We start from the raw sequence: 25,617 nt of genomic DNA on the forward strand, positions 1-25,617 counted from the left end.
GGGGATGCATGTGTTTGTGTATATGTATGTATATAAAACCTTGGTTGTGACTTGACAGAAAATTATGTTTCCATTATTTTCTCAAGAATTCACAACCACAGTTTCCACCAAGTTGACAGGGTTCCCCAAAGAAGAAAGATAAGACAGTAAAGTCTGATCACATCCTGGACAGCGATAGTGAGGTGTCTGAAAATGTCAACAGTGAAACTTGGGCCAGGTCAGTCAATGTTGGCAACAGCACCAAGTACCCCTACAGAGTGGCTGTACAGAATGTTTAGGTGTAGATACTACTACTGAAACATCACAGCCTCAGTCTGCCTGGTGTGTCCTTAGAAGGTGAACCTAATGAGCCACATCAACCGACCACAACAGCAAGGTTGTCAGCCTTATGCACTGGCCGCGCTTTAGTCCCCAGGAAAATTATTTAATTAATTTGTGGTACTCATTTCTGTTAGAGGCTGAGTAAACCCCAGGGCCTAGTGCAGCTGGAAGGATTAGGTCAACTGAAAAAAATCCAATGACCTCATCGGGTCTTGAACCCACGACCTTCTGGCTTGTAGCATAGCCCCTCAACCACTACGCTACTGCGTGCCCCACAAGCATCATTAATTCCAATCCCTTCCTCCAAGTCCTGTTCTCACATCCCTTTTAGAATGCTCCATCTGTCTTAGCACAGTACTCTGTGTCCATTTGTTTACGTGGTCATTTTTCATGACCACCAGGCAGTTGTAGGCGCTGAATCATTTGCTGCATGTGTAATGTTCAATAAAATTGGTTCTAATGTCCCTGTGTCTAAACAGCAGACCATGAAGATGTATAGGGGAGTGGTGAACATAATGCCCTAGCTGCTTTACCCCTGGGAATAGAGCCCCTCCATACAAATTGAATAAGAAGGTGTGTAGCCCTCAGAATTGGTTTGGACACAGTGGTGCAGGGCAAACCTGTTGCCCATGCTGGAAATTGAACCTTGATTTACCCAGTGTGTAGCCAGTGACTGTACTGACTGAGCTGCCTTGACTCCTGCAGTTGGTTCATATAGTGGTAATGCTTCAAGACTTTTGTTTGGGAGGTGCTTGGTTCAGATCTTGGTCAGAACAGTGGCTGTCTTGAGTTTATCATGTTGTTCATTTCTCTGAGCAAATGATTCACAGTGGCTAAGTGAGGCAGGCTGTAGCCATTTCCTTCAAATTCATCCATCAAGTTTTCCTACCATTTGACACTGGGTAGTCAGATATACTGACAACTGTCATAGAATACCCCCCCCCCAGATAAGATAGCGCACACACCGTTGTCGTGGGAAGCGCAACAGGTCTGGTCAGGTTTCAGTGTGCAGTGTCGTTACTGTTCCATTTGAATTAGATGTGAGTGTTGGTCATTTGGCACATTGTCACAGTTCGAACAGCATGCGAACATCAAGTTCATGTACAAATTGGGAAAATCTGCTTCAGAGATGCTCTCAGCCCTGCAGCAAGTTTACGGTGATACTGCACTAAAGAAATCCGCAGTTTGCGACCGGTTTTCCTGGTTTAAGAATGGGCAGGAGTCGTTAGAGGATGACCAGCACAGCAGACCTTCGACATCCAGAACCAAAGAAATTATTGGAAAAGTGTGATAACTAATTCAATGTGATCAAAGAATGACTATCGCGGAGTTGGAGCAAGAAGTTGGTAGTGTTACTGGCCATTTCTGCATGCAAGTTTTACAGAGGTTGTGCGATGTGGTTCGGAGGAAGCGGCGCAACAAGTGGCAGGGACAGTGGTTTCTGCATCATGATAACACACCAAGCCACACATCGCTTGTTGTGCAGCAATTCCTCGCCGAGAAAAGCATTCCTGTCATCACTCAACCACCGTACTCTCTGGATCTTGCTCTGAGCGACTTTTAGCTGTTACCTACTCTGAAAATGGGCCTCAAGGGGACACATTTTGCAACCATGGAGGACATCAAATTGAATGCGATGGCTGAGCTCCTGAAAATTCCAAAAGAAGCCTTCCACCGCTGCTTCCAACAGTGGCAGGATCGATGGAGCAAGTGTGTGTGCGCGCAAGGGTCCTACTTTGAAGGAGATTAGGTAAGCGTTGCTGTATGTCCTACCATTAAGAGTGCTATACCACCATTCCGGGAACTTTTTGACTGCCCATTGTATGTGCTGAGTTTATACAGTGAAACCCTTACTTAATATTTGTGAGGGGCCCAGAGTATTTGAGCACTAAATTGAGGAAAATATTGAGTGGGAGAATTTTAACAGCGATTATTTGGCTTGGGATTTTTGAAATTCAATATCAAATGAGGGAAAATCTTACATTGAGAAACAATGAGTGAATATTTGACTGTAGTTTTAGCTGCAATTGTCCTTTTACTCAGGTGTTCCAATTCCACTTGTTGCACCTGTTCTTCATTAGCATACCCCATGCTGTCAGTAGGTGTGATGCACAAATATAATTACTGCAGTCAAGAATTAACATCCATTCATATGTGCCTGCTGTAACATATGCTGAATCATGTCAGTGTAATCACTGTGGGTTTCATTGATTCTCATTACAATGCACATTTCTGCAAGACATACTTGTAGTTCTTTTTGTGCCACACAATGTAACACTTGAGGGTCTGTTGCATGCTAGCGGTACCCTCTAGCACATTTTAAAATCACCTGTAAACAAAATGGAATAAGCATATGTAGTGTGTGATCAGACAGTGTGTGCATTCTGGGTGAGATGTGATGGCAGTGAACATGCAAGAAGTTAGCATACATGCCCTTCATTTCGTTATCATAACTTGATGAGAAGTACAAATTATGAAGCATGTCACTATTATGGTTTCCTCCATTCTACTGTCACTTCATCCCTCTTAGGTTTAAATATTCTTCTCAGCACCCTCAGTATGTGTTCTTTCCTTAACATGGCAAACTGACATTCACACCACACACTACGAAAATTAAAATTATAGTTTTATTTTTGTATATTTTAATAAAATCTGACACTCCATATTTTTTATATCCTTGTATGTGAATTTTCATTTGTTGATGTTTGAAAGTGAAGTATATAAATAACACTCTTATTACATTATGTACATTGCATCTGAAACCAACACAAAACACACATGCATATAAGGCACTATTTCCCACACAGTGTCACATTCATTGTTTTTATATTCAGAACAACTCTCACTTCACATGCAGTTACACTGTCTGCTAAAAGAAATGGTGTAGCTCCACAAAATTAGACGTTCTTTTGTTACCGTTTAATTTGTCAAAGCATATCAGGTATTTCATTAGAGTGAACAATGTTTGTAGTATCCCTAATACCAAATTTACACTTTCTGCTTCCATTTCCCTGCTGCTAAGGTTTTGTAGTTGGTAATTGTGATCATGTTTTATGAGAAGAAGGAACCAGTCCCAGGTTTACTGTCAGTTTGTGACACATCTCGGTGATTGCTACATCAGCCATGATCATCTGTGTTGAGGGCCGGCATGTGGGATCGATCCGTAGTAAGCAGTACAGGAGTTGCCTCAGGTGCTCCCCATATTTCTGTGGATTAGGCGGCACAAACTGGCACTGAAGAATTTTCCTTACAATTGACCCCAGTGTCTGCCAAAATGATTAAATATTGTCAGTATTCTGTTATCTCATTAACAGATTTGAAGTTTGTATTGTGGTCCTCTGGATTATGAGACTGGTACCAGCATTTCCAGTGAACTTACTGCATATATGAAGATAGGTGCAGTATCTTTCTTCAGAGCATTCGCACCCATCTGCTAGACTACATGGTGTCATAATGCAGAAGACCACAACATGAATGTTTCCTTCAATGAAAACATAAAATTATAGATTTAAAGTTGACATTGTTACTTCATTATTAGAAAGTCTGTTTTCACCTTATGATAGTAACAGAAATTGCTGATCTGCAGATGTTTTTGAAGACACAGGATTTTTCTTTCATAAGGTGGCTTACTGGAGGGGTAATGTACCCTCAGACAGAAAGTAACTGCAGTGGAGCCAACACAGCACACAAATGAGATGTACTCCTAAAGTAACTTAGCCAGACATTTGTCATTATGCAGCCACTTTTGGATTTCCAGAGCCTGAGATACATCTGTCCTGGTGACAGGAATTATGGTGTTGCCCTCAATGCAGTTAAGTATAAGCTTCTGAATTCATCCCTTTGTTTATGTTCTGACATGTACAGACAGATCTTTGAACAGATTTCAGTGACAATGTTGCATTGAGTGGTCATCTTTTAGATTTGTTTTTGGGAAATGTTTAGTTGGAATCTTTACCAAGATCTGACTGTCCTGACAGGTTTTTTTCCATGGTTTTCCTCAGTCTAATTAAATTCCAGGTTACTACCCCAATTTGGCACACGGCCTCTTCCTTCCAGATCTGTTCCAGCACAGCAATCATTTTACAACTCACACTGTATAGCAGATGTGGCCAAACTGTGGCTTGTGAGCTGCATGCAGCTCTTTTCATCTCTTACTGTGGCTCACAGAAAAAAAATATAGTCAATCCATTCTCTGCTTATGAACTAGATATAAAAATTTGCTGTATGGAAAGCGTGTACCTAAACAGTAATGCCTCCCGCACTTCTGAAAATTATATATGATTCCAATTTTGCAAGTTTGGCTGCCCCAGCTATACAGGAGTATTGTAAAAAACCCACAAAATAAATAATATTGTCTGCTCATTTGTTCATTTTCCCATGTATTTGCAAAGTATAATTAGAATGATCAAGTCAATCAGTTTGTGATGGGCAGAGCATGTAGCCCTAATAGGGGAAAAGAGGACTGAATATAGGATATTAGTGGAAAAGTCAGAAGGAAAGAGACAACTAGGAAGACCAAGATATAGGTGGGTGGATAATATTAAACTAGATCTTAGAGAGGTAAGATAGGGTGGTATGGGCTGGATTGATCTGGCAGAGGGAAGAGACTAGTGGAGGGCTCATGTGAACACAGTAATGAACCTTCAGGTTCCATAAAATGTTGGGGAAGTTCTTGAATACCTGCACAACTGGCAGCTTCTCAAGAAGGGCTCGGCTCCACGGAGTCAATCATTTATTTTATTATTTTCTTCATTTCCCTGTCTGTGGCTTTCAACTTATGAGTCATACTGTAAAGGGGTTCCCTACCAAAACTGCATATACCCACTGCAGCTGCATATTAAACTGGCTGTATCCAGCCTTGATTAATATACTGTGAGATGAGTTCTTCATTCTGAGCCTGTTTTTTTCTGTTATGTGAAGATATGTTGATACTTACTTCAGCCCCAAATGCTTTCTTCAAAGTCATCATTTCATACAGAACGCAGCCCAGTGCCCAAATGTCAGTCTCCTTGTTGTAGGACTGGCCCTCACAGAGTTCTGGTGCCAGGTAGCTTGGAGTTCCCAGCACAGAGGTGAATTCTGTTTTCCTGCTGCATGTGACATCAGTTTATGTTACACTTTTCTGATTGTACATCATGCAGTGCAATCATTAAGTTCATGCAAGTGAGGTAAGTTGTGTATTATCATAGCAAGTCACTGTTTTGTTTTGCTTTGTTCACACTACTGCTTCAGTGTCAATGGAGGACAGTTCTAAGACATATTATAACTAAACTAATATACAAGGATTTTGTTGCTTTTATGTGTATGCAGAAGCTTAAAGGAACACAGCTGCTTGTCATTAGAATGACTTTATTTTCATCCTGTATTTATGATCATTTATATAACAGATGTACATCTAATGTTATGGGGTTGGAAAACTAAGGAGTAGTACAGGAATGGTTGACTTAAGCTGCTGAAAAAGCTGTCTTCAGGTAACAAGAGGAAATAGTGAGAAATGAAACATGGAATGAAATGGATGCTTCATCGTCAGCTCAGATGATATGGACATAAAATATGAATGGTAGAGCAAGAGTTACTGAAATGTGTAGTTTCACTGGCCACTGCAAGAGGGAGGTGGAATAATAAGAAGAAAAAACTGATAAGTTCTAACACAACTAAATGACAATACATATACCACTTTGTACACGGGCATAAGTATTGTATATAATTAATTGTGAATCTCGGATGTTATTCTGTTATGTGATTTTTTTAGAATTTCTTAAGGTATGCGTTCTGTATTTCAAATATGTGATGCTTTAGTCTGATATGAACAAAAAACAAAAAAATTTTGGGCTGACTCTTTTAGCCCCTGACACAAAATTGAATAAAAATTTAATTAAGTATATTTTTAAATAAAACAAGCTGATGACAGAATCTCTACAGTATGCATTTATATTATGTACACATAAAGTTTTAAACTCTGTGGCCTGCAGTCTGCAAGCGAACTATAGCAACTGCCACTTGTTGGAGAAGTTAATGCCAACTTTTTGCTGATAGAGGGTGTCATGTGGTCAACGCAATGGATCCCCACGGCCATTAATCTCGGTTTTCTAGACTGGAGCCATTATTTCTTTGAAATAGGTCCTCAATTATCCTCATGAGGCTGAGTAGACCCTGTTCCAGACCCACTACTACTCAGAAAGTCTGGTAGCGCCGGCAGTCGAACCCAGGACCTCTGGATCTGTAGCCAGGAACTAGCCTAGACCACAGAGGCAGTCAGTGCACAAAATGTTAAGGGGTATAATTTCTGTTTCTATCTGCATGTAAAGAGACATTTACTGGGAAGTAAGTGACATTGTGCAGGTATAACATATAGTGAATGCTTTGATGCTTTCACTGTGTATTATTTTCTCACCATTTACTAAAATAATGCAAATTTGGGGTAAAAGTATGAAAAATACATTTCTGTATTCCAGTGAATGAAGTCAAATGATGCAGTGAAAGGTGAAGGTTATTTCTAGATATGGACTAAAGTTGGATGTTACTCTAAACACTAGTGGATGCTTCCTTTGTTTCTGTCATTTACCTTTTGAATATTTTTGAGAGCCCAAAGTCAGCGATCTTAACCACAATTTCTACTCCTACTGGGGTGAGGAGAATGTTTGATGGCTTAATGTCTCTGTGCACGACTCCTCGCTGATGAATATAATGTAACCCGTGCACCATCTGGCTGAACATGTAAACAACTTCCTGAAAATTATGGAAACAATCAGCACATTTGAAAAGTTTTGGAATAAAACTGTACTGCCTCTTGCAGGGATGAAGTTCATTTGTGACTGTTGCTGACTTGTACTCAAGGCAGTGACTGAAGAGTATTGTCTTCTGGAATGTGACATTGTGTGGTCTGGTAGAATGGAGGAATGTACTGCCTCATTCTTCAGGGTCACTCTGCTTGCTGCTTGCCTCTTACTGGTTACTCACTTTGTTTACTCTTCAACCGTGAAGATGGAGGCAGTACATTCCTTGAAAATATCAGCGAACTCCTACCAGACTATGTGATGTCATATTGTAGAAGGTAGTAAATAATCTTCCAAGCGCTGAGAACTGGTAATTGGGAAACATCATGCTTCATGAAACCTTTTTCCTCCAACAGAAACTGAGAGTGAATGCCTTTAATTCTGAATTCTGCTTGTAAAGTAGCTGTCATGCAGGAAAAGCTTACTGTTTTGGATTTTAAATATATGTGTGGGATTGCCAACCTCAGTGTTTCTGTGGAATGTAAACCTGTGGTTGATGAGGGATTGCTGTATTGATTAATTTCTTTATATTTTATATATGCACACATAATCACAATACATTTTGTGCAGGAAGATCCCTGTTCAAGTTCAAAGACACGTTACATGGTTATGTTTTATACAGTATTGCAAATTCTGTGAACTGAAATCTCCATGACTGTACCTCAGCATCTGAAAGAAATTGTTGTCAGAGCTAATTTCTCAAAACGATGACGGAGGATCTTGCTAGGCAAATGAAATTCCTCACAATTTAGCACAAAAATGACTCATCTGTGTTTAGAGGTACACATATCCCTCAGCTTACATGATTTTTTTGGCTTATTAGAATTTTTTGTGTTAAGAAAATGTTATGTGATTTTTTTAATTTAATTTATTTTAGCAAGGAATAGGAATCAATGAAATTATTTGCCTAAAGCAAGAAGACAGGGATATCTTAATGGCTAAAATGAATGGTATTGTAAGTCAGTTGTTAAATATTAAAGTTAATAACAAATCTTGAATGAAAATTCAAGCTATGAAACAAAAATGCTGAGTTATATGACTATTTTAGGAAACAACTATGACATAAACCGGCATATACTGGTGTGTGTTTCATACTGTCAGAAAGCACCAAATATTATAACCAGTAAGTGTATTGCATAGCTGTGAGTACTCACAGTTTGTGACAATAGTTTGCCACCTTTCTTCCGCAGGAACTCTTCTAGTGTGCCTCCCATTGCATACTCCATTACAATGCACAGAATTCTATCAGTTATGAAGCATTCGTGCAGGTAAATTACATTTGGGTGGTTGAATCGCGACATCAGTACAGCTTCTTCATAAGCCATCTGGTAAGAAAAGGTAGAAAAGTGACAGTGTAAAATTATATATAGTATCCATAAGAAAATGTAATTTGTACTTTCAGTAGGTAGCCTGCATAGCATTGAATGATAGGATGACAGACGAGTTATGAATTGGATAGAATTTGGAAGGAAGAGGTCATAACCAAATAACCCTAGCATTTGCCTGGAGGGACTGAAGAGAACCATTTTACCCCTAGGAAAATTGCTCTTGGTACCCGTTGAATAGGACTTTGTAGAGCAGAGAAAGGGCGGTAGATCATAAATATTTTAAATGAGAGGTTCATTTGTGCTTCATTGCTCTGCACACTTATTGACTCTTCATTCTTATGACATTCTTCCAATAACAGAGTGATTATATTCTGAAATGTGACACTGTTCATTGTGACAATACCTCATCATGTTTTGTTGAGTGATATGGTAAGGTTATGTTTTTAGATTCTTACAGCTATAGCTTTGAAGATAACTAAGTTATGGGATGTGACAGCGTGTAGTCTGTCAGAAGTTCAACATTTCTGCGGAATGTGCTACATCCATCTTCAGGGTCTAAGACGGAGGCAGTAATTTTCTCCAAAACATTATGAAACTTCTACTGACCCATGTGATATCATGCACCAGAATGTAGTGCTTTTCGTAGATACTGTAGTTAGAAGTACAGGGTGTCTGGACACTTTCTGTCATCTGGTAGTCCAAAGACACTTAGGTTTTCCACTGATTGAGATCAGCTGTGCCTAACAGATCCATCTGAGTAGGTGTCTTTCCACCTTTGCACATGATGACAGACGCATATGTAGTTTCTGAAAGCATTGTTTTCTCTGTGGAAATCTGTAAAAGGTAAAGTTGTCCCTGTGCTTAACTAATTAAGCACTACACCATGAAGGTGTATGTGAGAGTGGACATATAGATGAACATTTTCTTGACCTTGGCCTATTGGCTAGAGGTGAGTGGTCAGCTTCACATGCTGGCCGCTCTACCCCGTGAGAAAGAGCCCTGGTACCGATTGGATAGGAAGTTGGGTGGACCCCAGTCTGGATGACATGGAGAAGGGAAAATTCTTTTCCCTAGCAGGACTCAAACTCTGCCCACCCGGTCATCCATCCTGCAGCCATCTCTATACCGACTGCGCCATCACAATGGACAGAGTCCAGAAATGCAGTAATAGTAAGTGTAAAATAACATCATCAGAACCCTTTAGAGTCGAACTGTGATTGTATGTTTTGCAACACAACTAACAGACATATATCTCAGTTAATGGGCCATATGGCTTTAGATGCTCTAAACTGTGCAGATATTCCAAATTGGATGTACTCTACTCCATTAGTAGCCTCTCAGTTTTATCAGTTACATGCAAATAATCATACCTTTTCTTCTTGATCTGTCATGTTGTCCAGGGGAATTTTCTTGAAAACCACAAACCTTCCATCTTTTTGTTTGTATAACTCAACAGTTCTAAGGAAAGAGAATTACATTATTTTAATGCAGACTTTTGTGCGAGAAGAGGAAGTGTTTATTGCCACTGTTTACCTAAGATTTGATATTGAGTATCGTCCATCATCAGAATATGTATTAGGAATTTTTATTAACTCTGTATGAAACGTCTGTAAAAGTATTCCATACGGGAGGCAACCTTATGGAAGTCTGTTCAAAAAGCTATCCCATATGGCAACTGTGGTTTGTGTTGTATGTTGATAATAAGAATTCAGTAACTGTCTAGGAATGGTCTGTGCCACTGTCTATGATTATAAACCCTCAAAGATGTTTCAGATGGATTTCCTTGTTATGCATGACACTGATGTTTGTACTATTGGCAGTGTAGTAGTTTTCCAGATGTTGCTATTATCCATACCTCATTGGTCTGAATGTTTACTTTGGAAGTTCACTGCTTTCAAGCCTGCTGTATTGAAGATATTGCACTATACAGTCAGAAATTAATTTATGAAATGTTCTGTTTTTCAAGATATAATGCCATGTGGTCCAGTGAAATTATCTGACATGAAGGAACATGCTTCCATCTTCAGAATGAAGCTGGGAGCAAGCAAAGCTCTACTTCCTGTCTTCATGCCAGTCTTTTGCTTGGCTTGCTCTTCAACACTGAAGGTGGAAGTAACATGTTCCTGTAAAATAATGCTCAACTTTTGTTGGACCACACAGTGATGTATCCCAGAAATTAGAACTCTCCATAACTGCTAATGTGGGAACCTAAAATCCTACACAGAAATCAATTTTCTTAATGTTATTTAACTTTCTTTTAGCAGTGAACCATGTTTCATAAAACCAGTTAAAGTTTCAGTTGAGCTATGTGTAAAGTACGTGTAATAAAATTCCTTCACCAACTTATAATATGGATGTATAAATAGTATAAAACTGAATATTGAAAGTAATAGTGTATTTTAATATATTGTGTGTGAACTATTTATTATATGATGGCCTAAATGGCCGAAACATGTAAAGCGATAACAGTAGAAATTTATTCGATTTATGCGGGAATTATGTCGACAGAACATGTGATAAATCGACAAAGAAAAGTTTCAATTCTCTGTTGTTTTTCGGTGCAGCATCGACTGATTAATGTGACATGACAGACAATGAAATCCATGGAGGGACTGAAGGGAACTACAGAACATCCATAGATTCCTGGTGGAGAGTTGAACTAGGTAATGCCGAATGAGATTTGTATACTGGTATGCCAGTCATAATATTCTTTGTTGCGTACATGAATTTAATGCGAAGGGGTTGGTTGCTTTGAGGCAATCTCGCAGTCTAGCATACAAACTGCTGTAAGGTATGGGTGTTCTTTTTGTGTGGGTGCGCGCGCATGTTTGAAGCTCACTGTGTGCGCGTGGGTGCGCGCGCATGTTTGAAGCTGACGAACGGATCGCTAAAACAATGCGGAAACTTCGGGGATCTGAATATAATTTTTCTTCTACTTATGTGATAATTGCGCGAAAATGGGATTGGCATTATATTGGTTTCACATATTTTGAAGTACCTAAATGAATAAAAAATACAACTTTCCGAAGTACATTTAGGCTGGGACCACACGGACGCACGAAGTACGTCCGTTGCTTAGGACGCCACACACTTGCAGAATGCGGTGTCTAGTTTTTTGTTTGCAATTGAATCAGAAGAAAGCGTAGCATTCGCCACTCTTGTTTATTTCTGCAACGGACGCATTTTGTGCATTCGTGTGGCACCAGCCTTAGTTCTCATGTCGTTACATGTAAATGAATTCTGTAGATATCCTCAATGGGAGGTCCAGACTTATATTGTCTGTGCTAATGCATTTAATCTGGTCGCAGAAATCAATAAACTGCAGAAAGGAATTATTATAGTTCAACAACCGGTTCAAAGACACTCTCCCAGTTTAAAATTGATGTTGAATTACGAATATCAATAACAAACTGATCAAGGACACGCTGTAATATTGAGAGTCAGATAGAGATTCTAGAGTACTTGTAGTGTAAAAGTTGATAGTAATTTCAGTAGACAATTCGCTGATATGAACAACTCACCCGAAATTTCCTCTGGCAATTATGCTGTAATGTTCATATGAGTCCATAGTATGTGCTCATATAAGATCGTTACATAGAGTATTTAAAGTGATACTGCAGTAATATATATCGAAAAACTGTTCTGATAATTTATTCAGCGAGGATGTAGGAAGACAACCTGCTACACCGAATATGTTTTGAATATGACTGATAGTGAATAATGATTCATGAGTACAGTTACTTCAGCGCTCGGTATGATGAGTCAAGTGGATAATTTTGGAACCGCAATTATAAGTTTCTGTGTAAAAAGATGGTGGTAATGTTATGTGTGTTGTGTTGGTAGTCATGATTCGCTGAGAAGGGTCGTGGAAATTAGGGAATTTCTGGTGTGGCCGAAAGAAGCGGAAGGTTTTTATTTTTCTTATCACCGTAGATGCCTTCCTTTATTTAAAAGAAGACTGCCATTAGTTTATTAAATAATGGGGAATGCTTGGGCATTGTACTCTGATCCTGTCGGAACTCCACATCCTTTGCAGGGACCTTCGTTTGATCCTCTGTATGGCTTCCCTAATGGCAGAAAGGAGAGAGGTAAATTGATTCTGTTTCGTGCCCATTTGTGCTCATGCAGTCTTAGTTATAACAGTTATAAGTTTTCTTCAAGGTTTTCCGCAATGGCAGTATGATTTCACAATTATAAATACATGCAGATAATAATGTCAATGCTTTTATATAATTCATGTGTATTATAATGTCGATGCTTTTATATAATTAATGTGTATTATAACGTCATGTATATATATATATATATTCGTATTTTCGTGTCGGATGGTTATCGCTATTGCTTTTTAACTTTGCTTTAGAATATGCCATTAGAAGGGTGCAAGAAAACCAGGTAGGACTTGTAATTAAATGGGACACATTAGCTGTTGCTGTGTGCTGATGATGTGAATTTAATGGGTGATTAGATACCATAAAGAGAAAAACGCAGACTTTAATTGAAGCTATTAAGGAGGTTTGTCTAGAAGTAAACACAGAGAGAACTAAGTATATGTTGCTGTCTCGTGACCAAAATGCAGGGCAAAATCGTGACATAAAGATAAGTAACATGTTTTGAAAGTGTAGCACAGTTCAGATATTTGGGATTGACTGTAACAAATCAAAACCTGATTCAGGAGGAAATTAAGAGGAGATTGAATTCAGGTAATGCTGGCTACCATTCAGTACAGAACCTTTTGTCTTTTCATTTACTATAATTTTGCCTGTGGTTCTGTATGGGTGTGAAACTTGGTCTCTGACATTAAGGGAGAAACACAGAGTGAGGGTGTTTGAGAACAGCGTGTTGAGGAGAATGTTTAGATCAAAGAGAGATGAAGGGACAGAAGGTTGGAGGAAACTGCACAATGAGGAACTTTATAACTTGTACTCCTCCCCAAAGTAGAATCAGAATGATCAAATGAAGGATGAGATTGGCAGGGCATGTAGCATGACTGGGAAGAAGAGGTATGCTTATAGGATATTGGGTGGGAAAGCCAGAAGGAAAGAGACCACTAGAAAGACCGAGACATAGGTGGGTCGACAATATTAAAATGAATCTTAGAGCGATGGGGTTGGATGGTATGGACTAGCTCGATCTGGCCCAGGACAGGGACCAGTGGAGGGCTGTTTTGAATACGGTAATGAACCTTTAGGTTCCATAAATTGCTTGGAAGTTCGAGGAGCTGCACAATTGGCGGCTTCTCGAGAATGGCTGGGCTCAGTGAGTGAGTGTGTGTGTGTGAGGTTAATGAGGGAAATCTGGTTGCATTTAAGCTGTGAACCACAAGGAAATTGAGCACAGTGAGGCATTATAGGAGTAAATCAAGTTGTTACATGTAAGGTGCATGGGCTAGATGTTGGGCGCTGTATATGTTGTTGGTTTATAGTGATGATAGCTACAGAGGAAGAGATGCAGTCAGCCAAGCTGGCCCTTGTGGACCGGGACTACTGTGCACATATGTTGTTAAAGTATCGGGCCTGCAGAGCAGACAAGGCCCCCTGGTATTATCGGTGCGCTCATGAGAAACACGAGTTCCTGCAGTGCGAATATGAAGAGTGAGTATAGATTTAATGTAGCAGCTTGACCAGCTACATGGACCAGAGTCTTGAGAAACTAAAGAGTTGCTTGGAAGAATTTCCTGTCTTGTAGAACTCAATCTACACCATGAGCATACTTCTTTACCATCTAACTTTATTATAATTCTCACACGTACACCAAGGTTTCCCATCCAAACTGATCTTTGGGTTTTGTGACTGAAGTGTTGTATGCATGTGTCTCATTCACTGTTTACTTGTTCCACCCTTCTCATCTGTCTCTATTTGATGACCCCTACTAATTTAATAATAAAGAGCATATAATGACCTGTTACCACCATTGGTAGTTGGGTGAGCAACTGGCATGGGTAATCTACAATTTCTCCTGCACAGTAGCATAAATATCATTGACTGAGATTATGGGTTACAAAGATAGGAATGGGGTAAAGTTATGTGGTTAGTATTGCACGTGAGCCCAACAGTTTGCTCTTGCAGATCATTAATAAATGAGGCGTGGAACTTCCCCTAATCTACATGTATGTAAACGATACACAGTTTAAATTGTAACAATACTTGATCAGTGTGAGAATATGCAGACAAAATGAATTTAAGTGAAATACACTTTGTGCGAATGAGAGTAAGATGGACGTGTGTATTTTGTGTGTCTGTACTGTTGTTTGATTTCCTGTTTAGTTTTGGTGAAATTGTTATTAAAACTTATTAAAGTATTATAATAACATGAAGATAACATTTGGGAATATTGTGGTTCTCTGTGGTTGTTGTACTGTTAGTTCCTCGGAACTGTAGCCGTGGTAGAGGGCTCATACCATCTCTCGCAGAGCTGGGGGGGGGGGGTAGTCTTATCAGCTTACATCAGCATGGGTACTACCAGTTTGGAATGTAGCGTCTTTGAGTGTGGTTAGGTGTATAGTACGTTGTGTTGCTTGTTATTTGGTCTCTGTAGGCAATGTTTTCCGCTCAGGGAGTAGCTCTGAACATCACCACAGCAAGCATACAGCTTCACGTGCTCCACAACAGCATCTACCTTTCCACGTGGCTAAAGTTACATGGCACTAACTATACTTGTGGTATAACATAACATGGCTAATGGTGCTACTAGTTGTCATATTTTTTGTTGACTTGTAACGTGAAAGTACACTTTTATGTCAGCTTTGCACGTAATGTTTATCTGTATTATGCTTACTAATTGTATGAGTAAGATTTAGATTTAAGAGAGTGGAAGAGGTCAGTAGAGGGTGGTGATGTAATTAATATGGGCTTCAAACCAGAGAATTACAGGGAAGAATTTTGAAACACTCAAAAATTTGCTTGATGTGCGTCACATAGTAATGAAATGTTTGTTTTAAATTACTGCCCTACTGACATTGCTCACGTGCAAATTGACATGCCTGTCACCACCACACAAAACGTATTGTACTCACTGGCTTGTAGTATTGTATTGTATTGTACTGTATTGGAGAGGGTGGGTTTCCCCATGCACTTAGACCAACTGTTGGTCCATTGTGCATCCCCCTATGATATTCTACCAGTCTCTATTCCCTACCGGTACAGATGCGTGCCATCAGTCCCGACTCAGCCAGCGAGGTCGGCCTCTACTGGCTCTGCGGTATCTCTCAATGCTTCCCCCATCTACCAGAGGCTTTAGAGACTACTGTTGGGCGGGAAATGTCCTGAATTTGGCTCAGTGGTCCCCTTGGGACATGAGGTTCTTTTACGTGCCGTAAAGCTACGACACGGGACCCACGGCTTAAAGTCCCTCCTGGAGGACTTGTTCCCTGAATTTTTCCTCCCTTAAAAATTCCACGACCTCCGCCGGGTTTGAACCCGTGTACCTTGTGTCACGAGGTGGGAATGTTACCCCTAGACTACGGAGGCCGCTCTGGCTTGTAGCAAGTAATATACAAACGCATTACACATAACATAGCCGTCACACTCTGCTTAGCAGTCATGTGCAAGCCCAGCCAGTGGCGCACTCCCTGGATATACAACGAATTCCCAGTATCATCACATCCTTCCATTGTCATCTCACCGTTATATTTCAGTTCTATATCTCCTCACACCATTTGCCTGTGGAACTGGGCAGAACCTTATTCTGTTTGAAATGTGCTGAACGTATGTACAGTTACACCTGTCTCCCTTATCTGACGCTGTTTCAGTTGCATATCTGCCCTTATGGAGGTATATGTCCATTTCTTGATATTGACATTTTGAGGTCTTGGCTTAGTAGGAAGAATGTGTACTGAACAGCATCCCTGTTTCATATTCAGGAGTTCTTGGGTTTGAATCTTGACTCAGAGACTGTTCTGGCTGTGATTCTCTGTCGCTTTCCATAGTCAGATGCTGCTTCCTTTCTTCCATATATGGGTTGTGGGTTATTCAGTAGTGCTGTCAATATCTGCTATGTATCACCTGATGGTAAGATGACTGATAAGTGATGAATTTGAAAAGATTTAGAAGGAAGTTGGTGTGGTCTGGCTGGTGCTCTCCTGAAATTTGCCTGGAGGAAATGAGAAACAGTCTGTGACTTTCCATACATATCATTTGTAATAATTTACACATTTTATGTTGCATAACTTATATATGCTACTGTCAAAGCAGGAGTTGCAGTGGCATAGTTACTTTGGCAATAACATTGAACTCTTCAACTATTTTGAAGTTTTCTGGTCCTTATTGCTTGGGAATCGGGAATTTTTATTACCCTGTTTCTGTCATATTAGAATTGAAAAATAAGCATGTGGTCAGCCATAGCTTGTATAGCAGTACAACATAGGCCACTAAAGGTTGGATTTGAGGTTCTTGCAGTAGTGACCGAAGACTGCTGTTGTGTGGGATATGACATAACATAGTGTGGTAGAACATGGAGTCAGTATGTTCTTCTGAAATGTCAGTAAACTTCTACCAGATTGCATGGAGTGTCATCCCAGTCAATATCTACTGTACTTTTTTGTTTTTATGTCTTCCATTAACCGACTCCACGAAGCTGAGTCCTTTTTGAGGAGCTAATAGCTGTGGTTCCTGTCATAATCCAGACGAATCCAAGCAACATTCTCCCATTCTATTTCTTAAGTTGCACTTTAATGTTATCTTCCCATCAACAACAAGTTCAACCTTGTGGTCTTTTTCCTTCATTTTTCTCACGAAAACTTTGTATGCAGTTCTCTTCTTTCCCATGCATGGTACATATCCCAGCCATTATGACTTCCACAAAGCTGCCAATTGTTCAGCTGCAGTTACAGTGCCTCTGTAACTTATTATTTTTCCCCCTTGCAGTCTCCACACAGTGCTGGGTTTTCAGGTATGTGGAACATTGGAACTGTCTGTGCTCACTTCCTTACTTTTTTGGCTGCACTGAGTTTACTGTCTCTGTTCTTTTGCCCTATTTGCAGCTACATTTTAAGAATGAAGGAGTATGAACGTGAACGTCGATTGCGCCAACGAAAGAGACGCATTGATGCAAGAAGGCAGCAGGAAGAAGCTCTGGCTGACTGAGGCAGGCAGTGATGTTCCGTAGTGTAATAATGCCACATTTTGGTGTGAAGGACTTGCCTTGTTTAAAGTGTATTTCTTGGGAACTTTGATTCTGAGAAACTGAAAATTCATAACAGTGAATCTGAACTTGTCCTGGTTGAATGGTATGTAACGTCACTTCTGCCGAAGTATGCTATGCTGAAATTGGATCTTGTACATAGGAGTAGATATTGAATGGTTTTACTTTATTTATGATGTTTGTTAATTGTACAGAACCAGTAAAGGTCTGTAATTGTTTTGAAATAAACTGTGGACATTGATGTGGGCCATCTCATGACAAAAGCCCCCATTCATTATTCCTCATCCGTTTGCATATCTGTCCACCCATACCGTGCTCTGTTTTGTACGTCTTCCATTACTATATTCTTCCATGGGTACCTTAGCTTCCCAATGATAATTTATTCCCCAGCTTCACATACTTAGCAGTCAAAGTAGCCCTGTTCTTTTTCTCCGTGACTAACAGATGTCTGAACCACTGTATGTCTGATTCTGGCAGCTTGTAAGGTTTTTACTTTTTCGTCTTTCCTGATGTACATTTTTCAGATTTTATTTATCCTTGTTTATTTTTTAATACTCTATGAAGAGTTCAGGCCATGTTAGGTGGGTTCCTTGTCATCATGTTTAGTACATTGTAGCAGTAGTAGTAGAGTAGTATCATGTTGAAATCTGAAATAGGTTTGGAGCTTTGTAAAACTAAGACACTGAGGTGGATACTAATAGAGCTTGGGAAACTATTAGAGTATCAAAATTTCTGCCAAAGAAAGTCTAGGTTCTTATGAATTGAAGCATAAGTCATGGTTCAATGAAGGATGCTCAGAATTATTAGATCAAAGGAAACAAGCAAAATTGCAGTGGTTGCATGATCCAGGCAATTTAAATGGGGATAATCTGAACAATATAAGATGTGAAACCAGCAGGCATTTCAGGAATAAAACGAGGGAGTATCTGAAAGAAAATTAAAGAGCTTGCAATGAACATTAAGAACAAGAACATTAGAGACATGTATAGAGGAGTAAATGACTTTAAGAGGGGTTAGCAACCTATGAGAAACTTAGTGAAGGATGAGAACGGTGATCTTGTTACAGATTCCCACAACATTTTGAATAGGTGGAGGAACTACTTCTCTCAGTTATTGAATGTATATAGGGTCAGTGATGTTAGGCTGGTAGAAATACATACAGCTGAGCCATTAGTACCTGATCCTGGTCCTTTTGATATTGAAATTGCTATTGCTAAGTTTAAAAGGTGTAAATCGACAGGTAGTGATCAAATTCCAGCAGAACTGATTCAGGCAGGAGGTGAAATAGTGTGTTCTAAGGTCCATAAACGAATTAATTCTCTTTGGGATAAGGAGCAATTGCCTGTTCAGTGGATGGAGTCCATTATATACCAGTTCACAAGAAGGGTGATAAAACTGACTTTAGTAATTACTGTGGGATATCACTGCTATCAACTTCATAGAAAATTTTATCCGATATTCTCTCAAGGTTAAGACCACACACACACACATATATATATATGTATGTATGTATATAGATGAAATTATTGGGGATCATCAGTGTGGGGTTCAATGCCTTAGTCAGATATTGGAGAAAAATGGGAGTACAGTGAGACAGTACATCAGCTATTCATAGACTTCAAAAAAGCCTATGATTCCGTTAGGAACGAAGTATTGTAAATTATTCTCATATAGTTTGGGGTAGCCATGAAACTAGTTAGACTGATTAAAATGTGTTTAAACAAAACATATAGTAAAGTCTGTATAGATAAACATTTCTCTGGTAATTTACCTATCGAGAATTGTCTACAACAAGGAGATGCTTTATTGCCATTGCTCTTCAATTTTCCTTTAGAATATGCCATTAGAAAGGTCCAGGAAAACCATGTGGGACTGAAACTAAATGGGACACAGCAGCTGTTCGCCAGTGCCGATAATGTGAATCTACTGTGTTATAGTATAGAAAAACAGAAACTGTAATTGACGCTAGTAAGGAGGTTGGTCTAGAAATAAACAGAACCAAGTAGTGAGTTGCGGTCTCGTCACTGGAATGCAGGGCAAAATCGTGACATCAAGATAAGTAACATATTTTGAAAGTGTGGCACAGTTCAGATATTTGGGATTGACTATAACAAATCAAAACCTGATTCAGGAGGAAATTAAAAGGAGATTGAATTCAGGTAATGCTGGCTACCATTCAGTCCAGAACCTGCTATCTTCTCATCTGATGTCTAAAAACGTAAAAATTAGAATATGCAAAACTATTATTTTGCCTGTGGTTCTGTATGGGTGTGAAACTTGGTCTCTGATGCTAAGGGAGAAACACAGACTGAGGGTGTTTGAGAACAGTGTGTTGAGGAGAATACAGGGTGATTCACGAAGTTTTACCCTCACTTAGGGAGGGCATTTCTGAGGTAATTTGGAGCAAGGCGGTAACGTAGCGTTCTCGTTACTACTTGTCGCGCTACGCAGGACACCACTCCCCCCCCTGGCGGCGGTGACGTGCCGAGCGGAGTCGAAGCGAGCCGAATCCCAGCGCACTGGTCGCTATGCAACGCGGATAAACAGTGGTTGCGATAGATGACCCTAGCAACAGTGATGCCTACCACATGGTTGTTTTCTCGTTGCCCTGCTGAGGGTTTATAAGGGAGCTACACAGCCGCCGACGAGAGTTCTCAGTTCTCAAGGCAGCTACCTACGAGTTAGTCCTCGAGCTACCTCCAAGTTAGTTCCGAATGAGTTCGCGAGTTACGAGTTACCAACATTTGCAGTGTAGCATTTGTGATACTGCAGATAGCAGTAATTGTCAGATTGTAATTTGGGTGATTGTAAGTGCGAATGTGAAATAAAATTCGCTACATCAAATATGGCGTGAATTTATTTGTCGCGTTACACACCCAACATGCGACAATTTGGTGTCAGAAGTGGGATCAGTAATGAAACACGTTACAATACTAATGGTATCCAACTCATAATTAAAGAGATACAGTAATTTGAAAACTGGTGAAAAATCTTTTTTTCTTCGAATTTCAGTCAAAACAAATTAGAAATACAATACAAAAACTTTTTAAATCGTTAATGTTTTAGGAAAGAAGCATTCTAAAACCATTTTTTTTCAATTTCTTAATTTTTCATTGTGCAACATTTTTCATTGATTTTATGTTACAAAATTACATTATTTTCAGCATCCCATTCTGTAAACATACCAGTGGTTGCATATCACACCCTTCTATCAATCTGTTTCCTTTAAACTATAGTGCTTTAGAAGACAACTGGATTTACATAAGATTTTCAAAAATGTCTCCCTGCACATCAACACAATGTGTCACACGCGTATGAACGGCTCTACCTATCTAGCTACGCGCAACATTCAAACCGGTCTACCTTATCTCCTGACATAGCTGACTGGAACATATGGTCGCCCACGCTGAAGCATAGCGCTGCATTCACAATGATGCGTTTCGAAAATCTATTGTTACTCCGTAACTACTGAAAATCGACTACAGGTTTATAAGGAAATTTTGCAGGAAATAACCCCAGGAATATGTACCATAAGCCGGGGTAAAACTTTGTGAATCACCCTGTATTTGGACCGAAGAGAGATGAAGTGACAGGAGGTTGGAGAAAACTGCATAATGAGGAGTTTCATAACTTGTACTCATCTCCAAAGTATAATTAGAATGATCAAATGAAGGAGGATGAGATTGGCAGGGCATAAAGCATGACTGGGGAGAAGAAAGATGTTTGTAGGATATTGGTAGGAAGGCCAGAAAGAAAAAGAAGGAAGACCAAGACATAGGTTGGTGGACAATATTAAAATGGATCTTAGTGAGATAGGTTCGGGGTGGTATGGATTGGATTGATCTGGCTCAGGATGGGGACCAGTGGAGGGCTCTTGTGAAAATGGTAATGAACCTTCTGGTTCCATAAAATGCTGGGAAGTTCTTGAGTAGCTGCACAGTTGGTGGCTTCTCAAGAAGGGCTCAGCTCCCTGAGTGATGGAGAGTTCAGGCCTGCTGTCTTTAGTCTTACTATGCTTGTACAGTGAAATATGTGTTGGAAACTCATGTCTGAAGAGTTGAATGCTGCTTCTCCCATCAACCTGGACCAACCTGTAAGACCTAAGGTTTGCTTTGGCCGCACCATAGCTCAAGCAGTTAGTCGCTGGTTTTCCACCGCAGCAGCCCAGGTTCGATCCCAGGTCAAGTGCGATTTGTGGCAGACAAAGTGGCGCTGGGTGGGTTTTCTCCAAGTACTTAGGTTTCCCCTGCCAATCTTCATTCCACCAAATTCTCCATCATCATAATCACCCAAGGCAGGTACAATAGGCCAATCAGTGGCCGCCATGCCGAGTGGACCCAGTTGGACTCCACCCCCCTCTAATCAAATTAAAAAAGAAAAGGGTTTTGCTTTGCAGAAGTGAATCCTTCAAAAAATCATTGTATATCATACATAGTCTCCATATTTCCTCCTCCATACATCAGAATAGACAAGTAGTGTATTTGATATGGCACAACTCATTTTTTCTGGCATCTCTGATCATCATTCTGGTGAAGTTTGCCACTTGTACAGATTGCTTGACATGGGTGATGAAACATTGCGAGAACATGGTTTAGGCACTGCCCCAACTGAGAGTGTCTCAGGAAAGCAATGGTGGATATGAAGAAGAGGCTAGTGCTCAAAGTGGAACTTTGAATGTTGTTCCAGTTATTGTTAAGCTTCAGAATGTACCAGACAAAATGAAGACAGAATGGCCATAAGATAGAGTAGAATTTCAGAGTCATGTTTATAGTGCATATTTGTTTGCTTGGTGGAATTCTCATAATTCCCTTTCTTCCTGGTTTTTGTTACATTCGCAGTGAAGTGCTGCAAAGATGCCCTATTAGCCTTGGATGTCCATGCATCTAGTTTTATATGTATGTGTGTAACTTGGTCTCTGACATTAAGGGAGGAACATAGACTGAGGATGTTTGAGAATGGTGCGGAGGAGAATCATAATGGGAGGCTGAAGGCAACTTCATAATGAGGAGCTTCATAACTTGTATTCATTGCCAGATATAATGGTCAAGTAAAGGAGGATAAGATGGGCACAATATGTGGCATGCAAGGGAAAGAGGAGGACTGCATTTGGGGGTTTGGTGGTAAAGCTGGAAGGAAATAAATCTCTAGGAAGACTGATGCATAGATGTGAGGATAATATTAAAATGGATCTTAGAGAACTAGAATGGGGGAGTGTTGTTTGGATTCATCTGGTGCAGGATAGGAACCAGTGATGAGATTTTGTCAGTATAGTAATGAACGTTTGAGTTCCATAAAATGTTGGGAATTTTGTGAGAAATTATGTGACTGGTGGCTTTTTAAGAAGCACTTAGGCTCCATGGAGTTAGTCCATCCATAATCTTTGTAATAACAGAACTGCTATATTGATTTTCATGAAATTTTTGTTTCTTTAGATATTTTTTACATAGAAAATTAAACATATTTCCTTTACATAATATTTAGTATTTATATATGTATACATTCTTATATTCCGCAGTAATACAATTAATATTACAAATATGTATTTTAAGGTCCTATCAGTTTCACAGTTACACACACACATACACAAACACTTCACTGCCACATTGCCATAGACTCCTGAAACAAAGAGTTCAACATATGAACGTGACATCTGACAGTTAATGGAACATTACTGTGGTGTGTAGCCACTTAGTGGGTGTTGTAAGAGTCAGCTGTTCCAAAAGAACCCATTGGTGGCAGTATAACCATCACAGTGGATGGAACTGACACCTACCAAGATTTAGGTTAAGATATTCAAGTTCCGGTGTCATGTCACAGCTTGGTGATTTATGATGACGCTGTGTAGTTGAGCACTAGCAACACTCTGGAGAAGCACCACATCTATCTTCATTTCTGATGGAGACAGTCTTCTGAAATGATACCCACCTGCCAGAATGTGTGGTGGTATAACTCAGAAACCCACGTTATGAATCCTCACCACTATGAAAACTTAAAACCTTCAGTTGAGTTTTGGTTGAGCATTGTGGATAACCAGTGCAGTTGCATCAATTTGATAGAAGGCAGTCATTATGTTTGGTAATCAGGACACACTGGTAGTACCAGACTTGGAGAAACCAAGCCTTGGCATTGAAACACTAATATTGAAATGTTTTATTTTAAGTTAATTTGTAAGATTTGATATGTTAAATATATCAAAAGCCAGTGGTGCCAATTCGACTTAAAGTGTTGAAAATGAATGGTAGCATTGTTCTTTGATAGGCAATGACTCATTAAACATGTTCCCACAGCAATGAATAGTCATCCCACAATAGGAGAACTGTTGGACACTGATTTCTATATTGCCTGTGTGACAGCAAACCCTCAGTATGTAGTGAAAAGGAAGTAGACGATTAGTTCTTCCTGAAACTTTTTTTAAGTCTTGAAGGTTTATTTTTATAATCTCCACCGAAATATTCTAGTAGTGTGCTGTTGTTATCTATGGTGATATAAATGTATGTTATTACTTTATCTGTGGGTCTCTGCTGTCGTTCACACCTCAGTTCATGAATTTCCATGAAACAGCACTATCATCATGCCACTTGAGGTTACTGTAGTGAGCAGGTTAGTGTAGTGGTAATGCTCTATTTGTATTCAGGGCATGCTTGATTTGAATCTCAGCCAGAACTCTGCTTATCGTAGCTGAGTATATTCTTCTTTTGTGGTTCTCATTAGTCCCTCCAGACGTATGTTGGGATAGTACCTTGTTAGGCTGTCACCTCTTACAAATCCTTTCTGGTTTCCTAATGACAAGAGTGTTAAATAAACCATAAATATATAAAAATAAAAGTATGTAGCTTCTAAAGGTAATAGCTTTGCCATATGTAAAACAGGAACTTAATGGTCACCCAAAGTGCATTGGGTGCTTTTTGGTTTGATTGTGATAAATAATGAAAATGAGTAAGAATGTAAAATTTTGTACCTACTACAAATTGTATATGGAGTATTGTTTACATATTACTCATTACAAGAAGTCGGTATAGCAATGGGCTACAAGCTGGATGGTTCGGTTTCATCCCTGGTAGGAGCAAGATTTCTCTGTTCTCCACTGCTGTTTCTGTGGCCCACTGAACCTCCTACCCAATTAGTACCTGGGGTCAGTTTTCCCCAGGGTGAAGTGGTTGAGGTCTGAAGCTTACCATTTACCTCCATCTAGTGCTGAGGTCAATAATGTCTTCATGGCATAGTGCTTAATTGATTAAGTACAGGGACAACTTTATTTACTAGTGATTACAAATTTGGCCATGGTTTAAAACTCTCAGATTGCTTTTGACAAATGTAACGTGTGGGATTTGAGGTTCCCAGAGCAGGCGTTTTGAAGAATTCTGTCTTTCAGATATAATGCTGTATAGTCTGTTGAAAGATATCTTTCAGTGAACTACACAGCGTTATATCCCATAAGACAAAACTCTTCAAATTTAACATAGTCTGACTCCGTACTAGTGGAAGTCATGCACAGAAATGTATCACAGTTCCTGGCGGCCTCATCTTATAGGTAGAAATATTTTAGCATCAAATTATGTGAACATTTATTTTTTGATCCATTGCCACAATAAGAAATGTGGATATACCATCTATTTTTCTTTTCTTACGCCAATCGGCTCATCAAGCCATCGTCACGTGGTTGACCTGTTGCTAGGATTCCTCCATTGGCCAGTGTTTACAGATTGGAATACATTTTTTTTTGTTGGTAATGGGTAATACTGTATAAAAGGGTTTATTCACCTATAAGATTAATAGTTAAAATATTAAATCGTTAAGAATAAAAATTAAAAATTAAAATTAGGAGTTAGTGAAAGCTGTTCTGCTGATGTGTTTCTTTGGGGTTCTTCCCTGCCTTGTATTGATTTAGTATGTTTTTATTGGTTTGTGGGCATATGATTGTTTTTTCTCTTTGTTTCTGTTATTGTATTTGGGAGAAATGTGTTTTATATGTGGTGGTTGTGAAATGCTGACCAATGTAGGAATACTAGCACATTTATACAGCTATATGTAAAGAAGTCAAATACTGAGGATGC

General features: G+C 39.5%; 3 protein-coding genes across 9 annotated transcripts in view; 1 reads left to right on the forward strand and 2 right to left on the reverse strand.

Moving 5' to 3' along the window:
- Nucleotides 1-2,815: 2,815 nt before the first annotated feature.
- LOC111865050 (serine/threonine-protein kinase Nek8) lies at nt 2,816-12,142 on the reverse strand. Of its 3 annotated transcripts, none has more exons than XM_023852773.2 (6): nt 11,947-12,142; nt 9,796-9,883; nt 8,252-8,422; nt 6,887-7,050; nt 5,258-5,411; nt 2,816-3,587 (listed from the first exon to the last, which is right to left on the reverse strand). In XM_023852773.2, the coding sequence occupies exons 1-6, from the start codon at nt 11,991-11,993 to the stop codon at nt 3,366-3,368; spliced, it is 846 nt and encodes a 281-aa protein (XP_023708541.1). In that variant the 5' UTR covers nt 11,994-12,142; the 3' UTR covers nt 2,816-3,365. The 3 variants fall into 3 exon arrangements, with proteins under 3 accessions (XP_023708541.1, XP_023708542.1, XP_023708540.1); XM_023852774.2 differs by lacking the exon at nt 11,947-12,142 and adding an exon at nt 9,959-11,401; XM_023852772.2 differs by lacking the exon at nt 11,947-12,142 and having other exon boundaries at nt 8,252-11,401.
- A 117-nt stretch (nt 12,143-12,259) lies between these two features.
- On the forward strand, nt 12,260-17,804 carry LOC111865054 (NADH dehydrogenase [ubiquinone] 1 beta subcomplex subunit 7). The gene is made up of 3 exons (XM_023852779.2): nt 12,260-12,513; nt 13,848-14,016; nt 17,403-17,804. The coding sequence occupies exons 1-3, from the start codon at nt 12,405-12,407 to the stop codon at nt 17,503-17,505; spliced, it is 381 nt and encodes a 126-aa protein (XP_023708547.1). The 5' UTR covers nt 12,260-12,404; the 3' UTR covers nt 17,506-17,804.
- Nucleotides 17,805-23,099: 5,295 nt separating this feature from the next.
- LOC111865041 (elongation of very long chain fatty acids protein AAEL008004) overlaps nt 23,100-25,617 on the reverse strand; it is a 34,673-nt gene continuing 32,155 nt past the window's right edge. For 4 of the 5 annotated variants that reach the window (XM_023852756.2, XM_033751660.1, XM_023852757.2 and 1 more), the window contains exon 9: nt 23,114-24,342. The gene's annotated coding sequence lies outside the window, so the exon portion shown is untranslated. Of the gene's footprint in view, nt 24,343-25,617 lie in introns of all 5 variants that reach the window. The other variant, XM_023852759.2, reaches the window with a different exon arrangement.

The sequence above is a fragment of the Cryptotermes secundus genome, unplaced genomic scaffold (genome assembly GCF_002891405.2).
Source record: "Cryptotermes secundus unplaced genomic scaffold, Csec_1.0 scaffold971, whole genome shotgun sequence".
In the NCBI taxonomy this organism is placed as follows: Eukaryota; Metazoa; Arthropoda; class Insecta; order Blattodea; family Kalotermitidae; genus Cryptotermes; species Cryptotermes secundus.

Coding starts and splice junctions, on each gene's coding strand:
- LOC111865050 (XM_023852772.2), bottom strand. CDS start 8,623: ATGGTTCTCTTCAGTCCCTCCAGGCAAATGCTAGGGTTATTTGGTTAT. Junction 7,051..8,251: donor GCAAACTATTGTCACAAACT/GTGAGTACTCAC, acceptor CATAATTTTCAG/GAAGTTGTTTACATGTTCAG. Junction 5,412..6,886: donor CTCTCAAAAATATTCAAAAG/GTAAATGACAGA, acceptor TGTCACATGCAG/CAGGAAAACAGAATTCACCT.
- LOC111865054 (XM_023852779.2), top strand. CDS start 12,405: ATGGGGAATGCTTGGGCATTGTACTCTGATCCTGTCGGAACTCCACAT. Junction 12,514..13,847: donor TAATGGCAGAAAGGAGAGAG/GTAAATTGATTC, acceptor GTTGGTTTATAG/TGATGATAGCTACAGAGGAA. Junction 14,017..17,402: donor CTGCAGTGCGAATATGAAGA/GTGAGTATAGAT, acceptor CCCTATTTGCAG/CTACATTTTAAGAATGAAGG.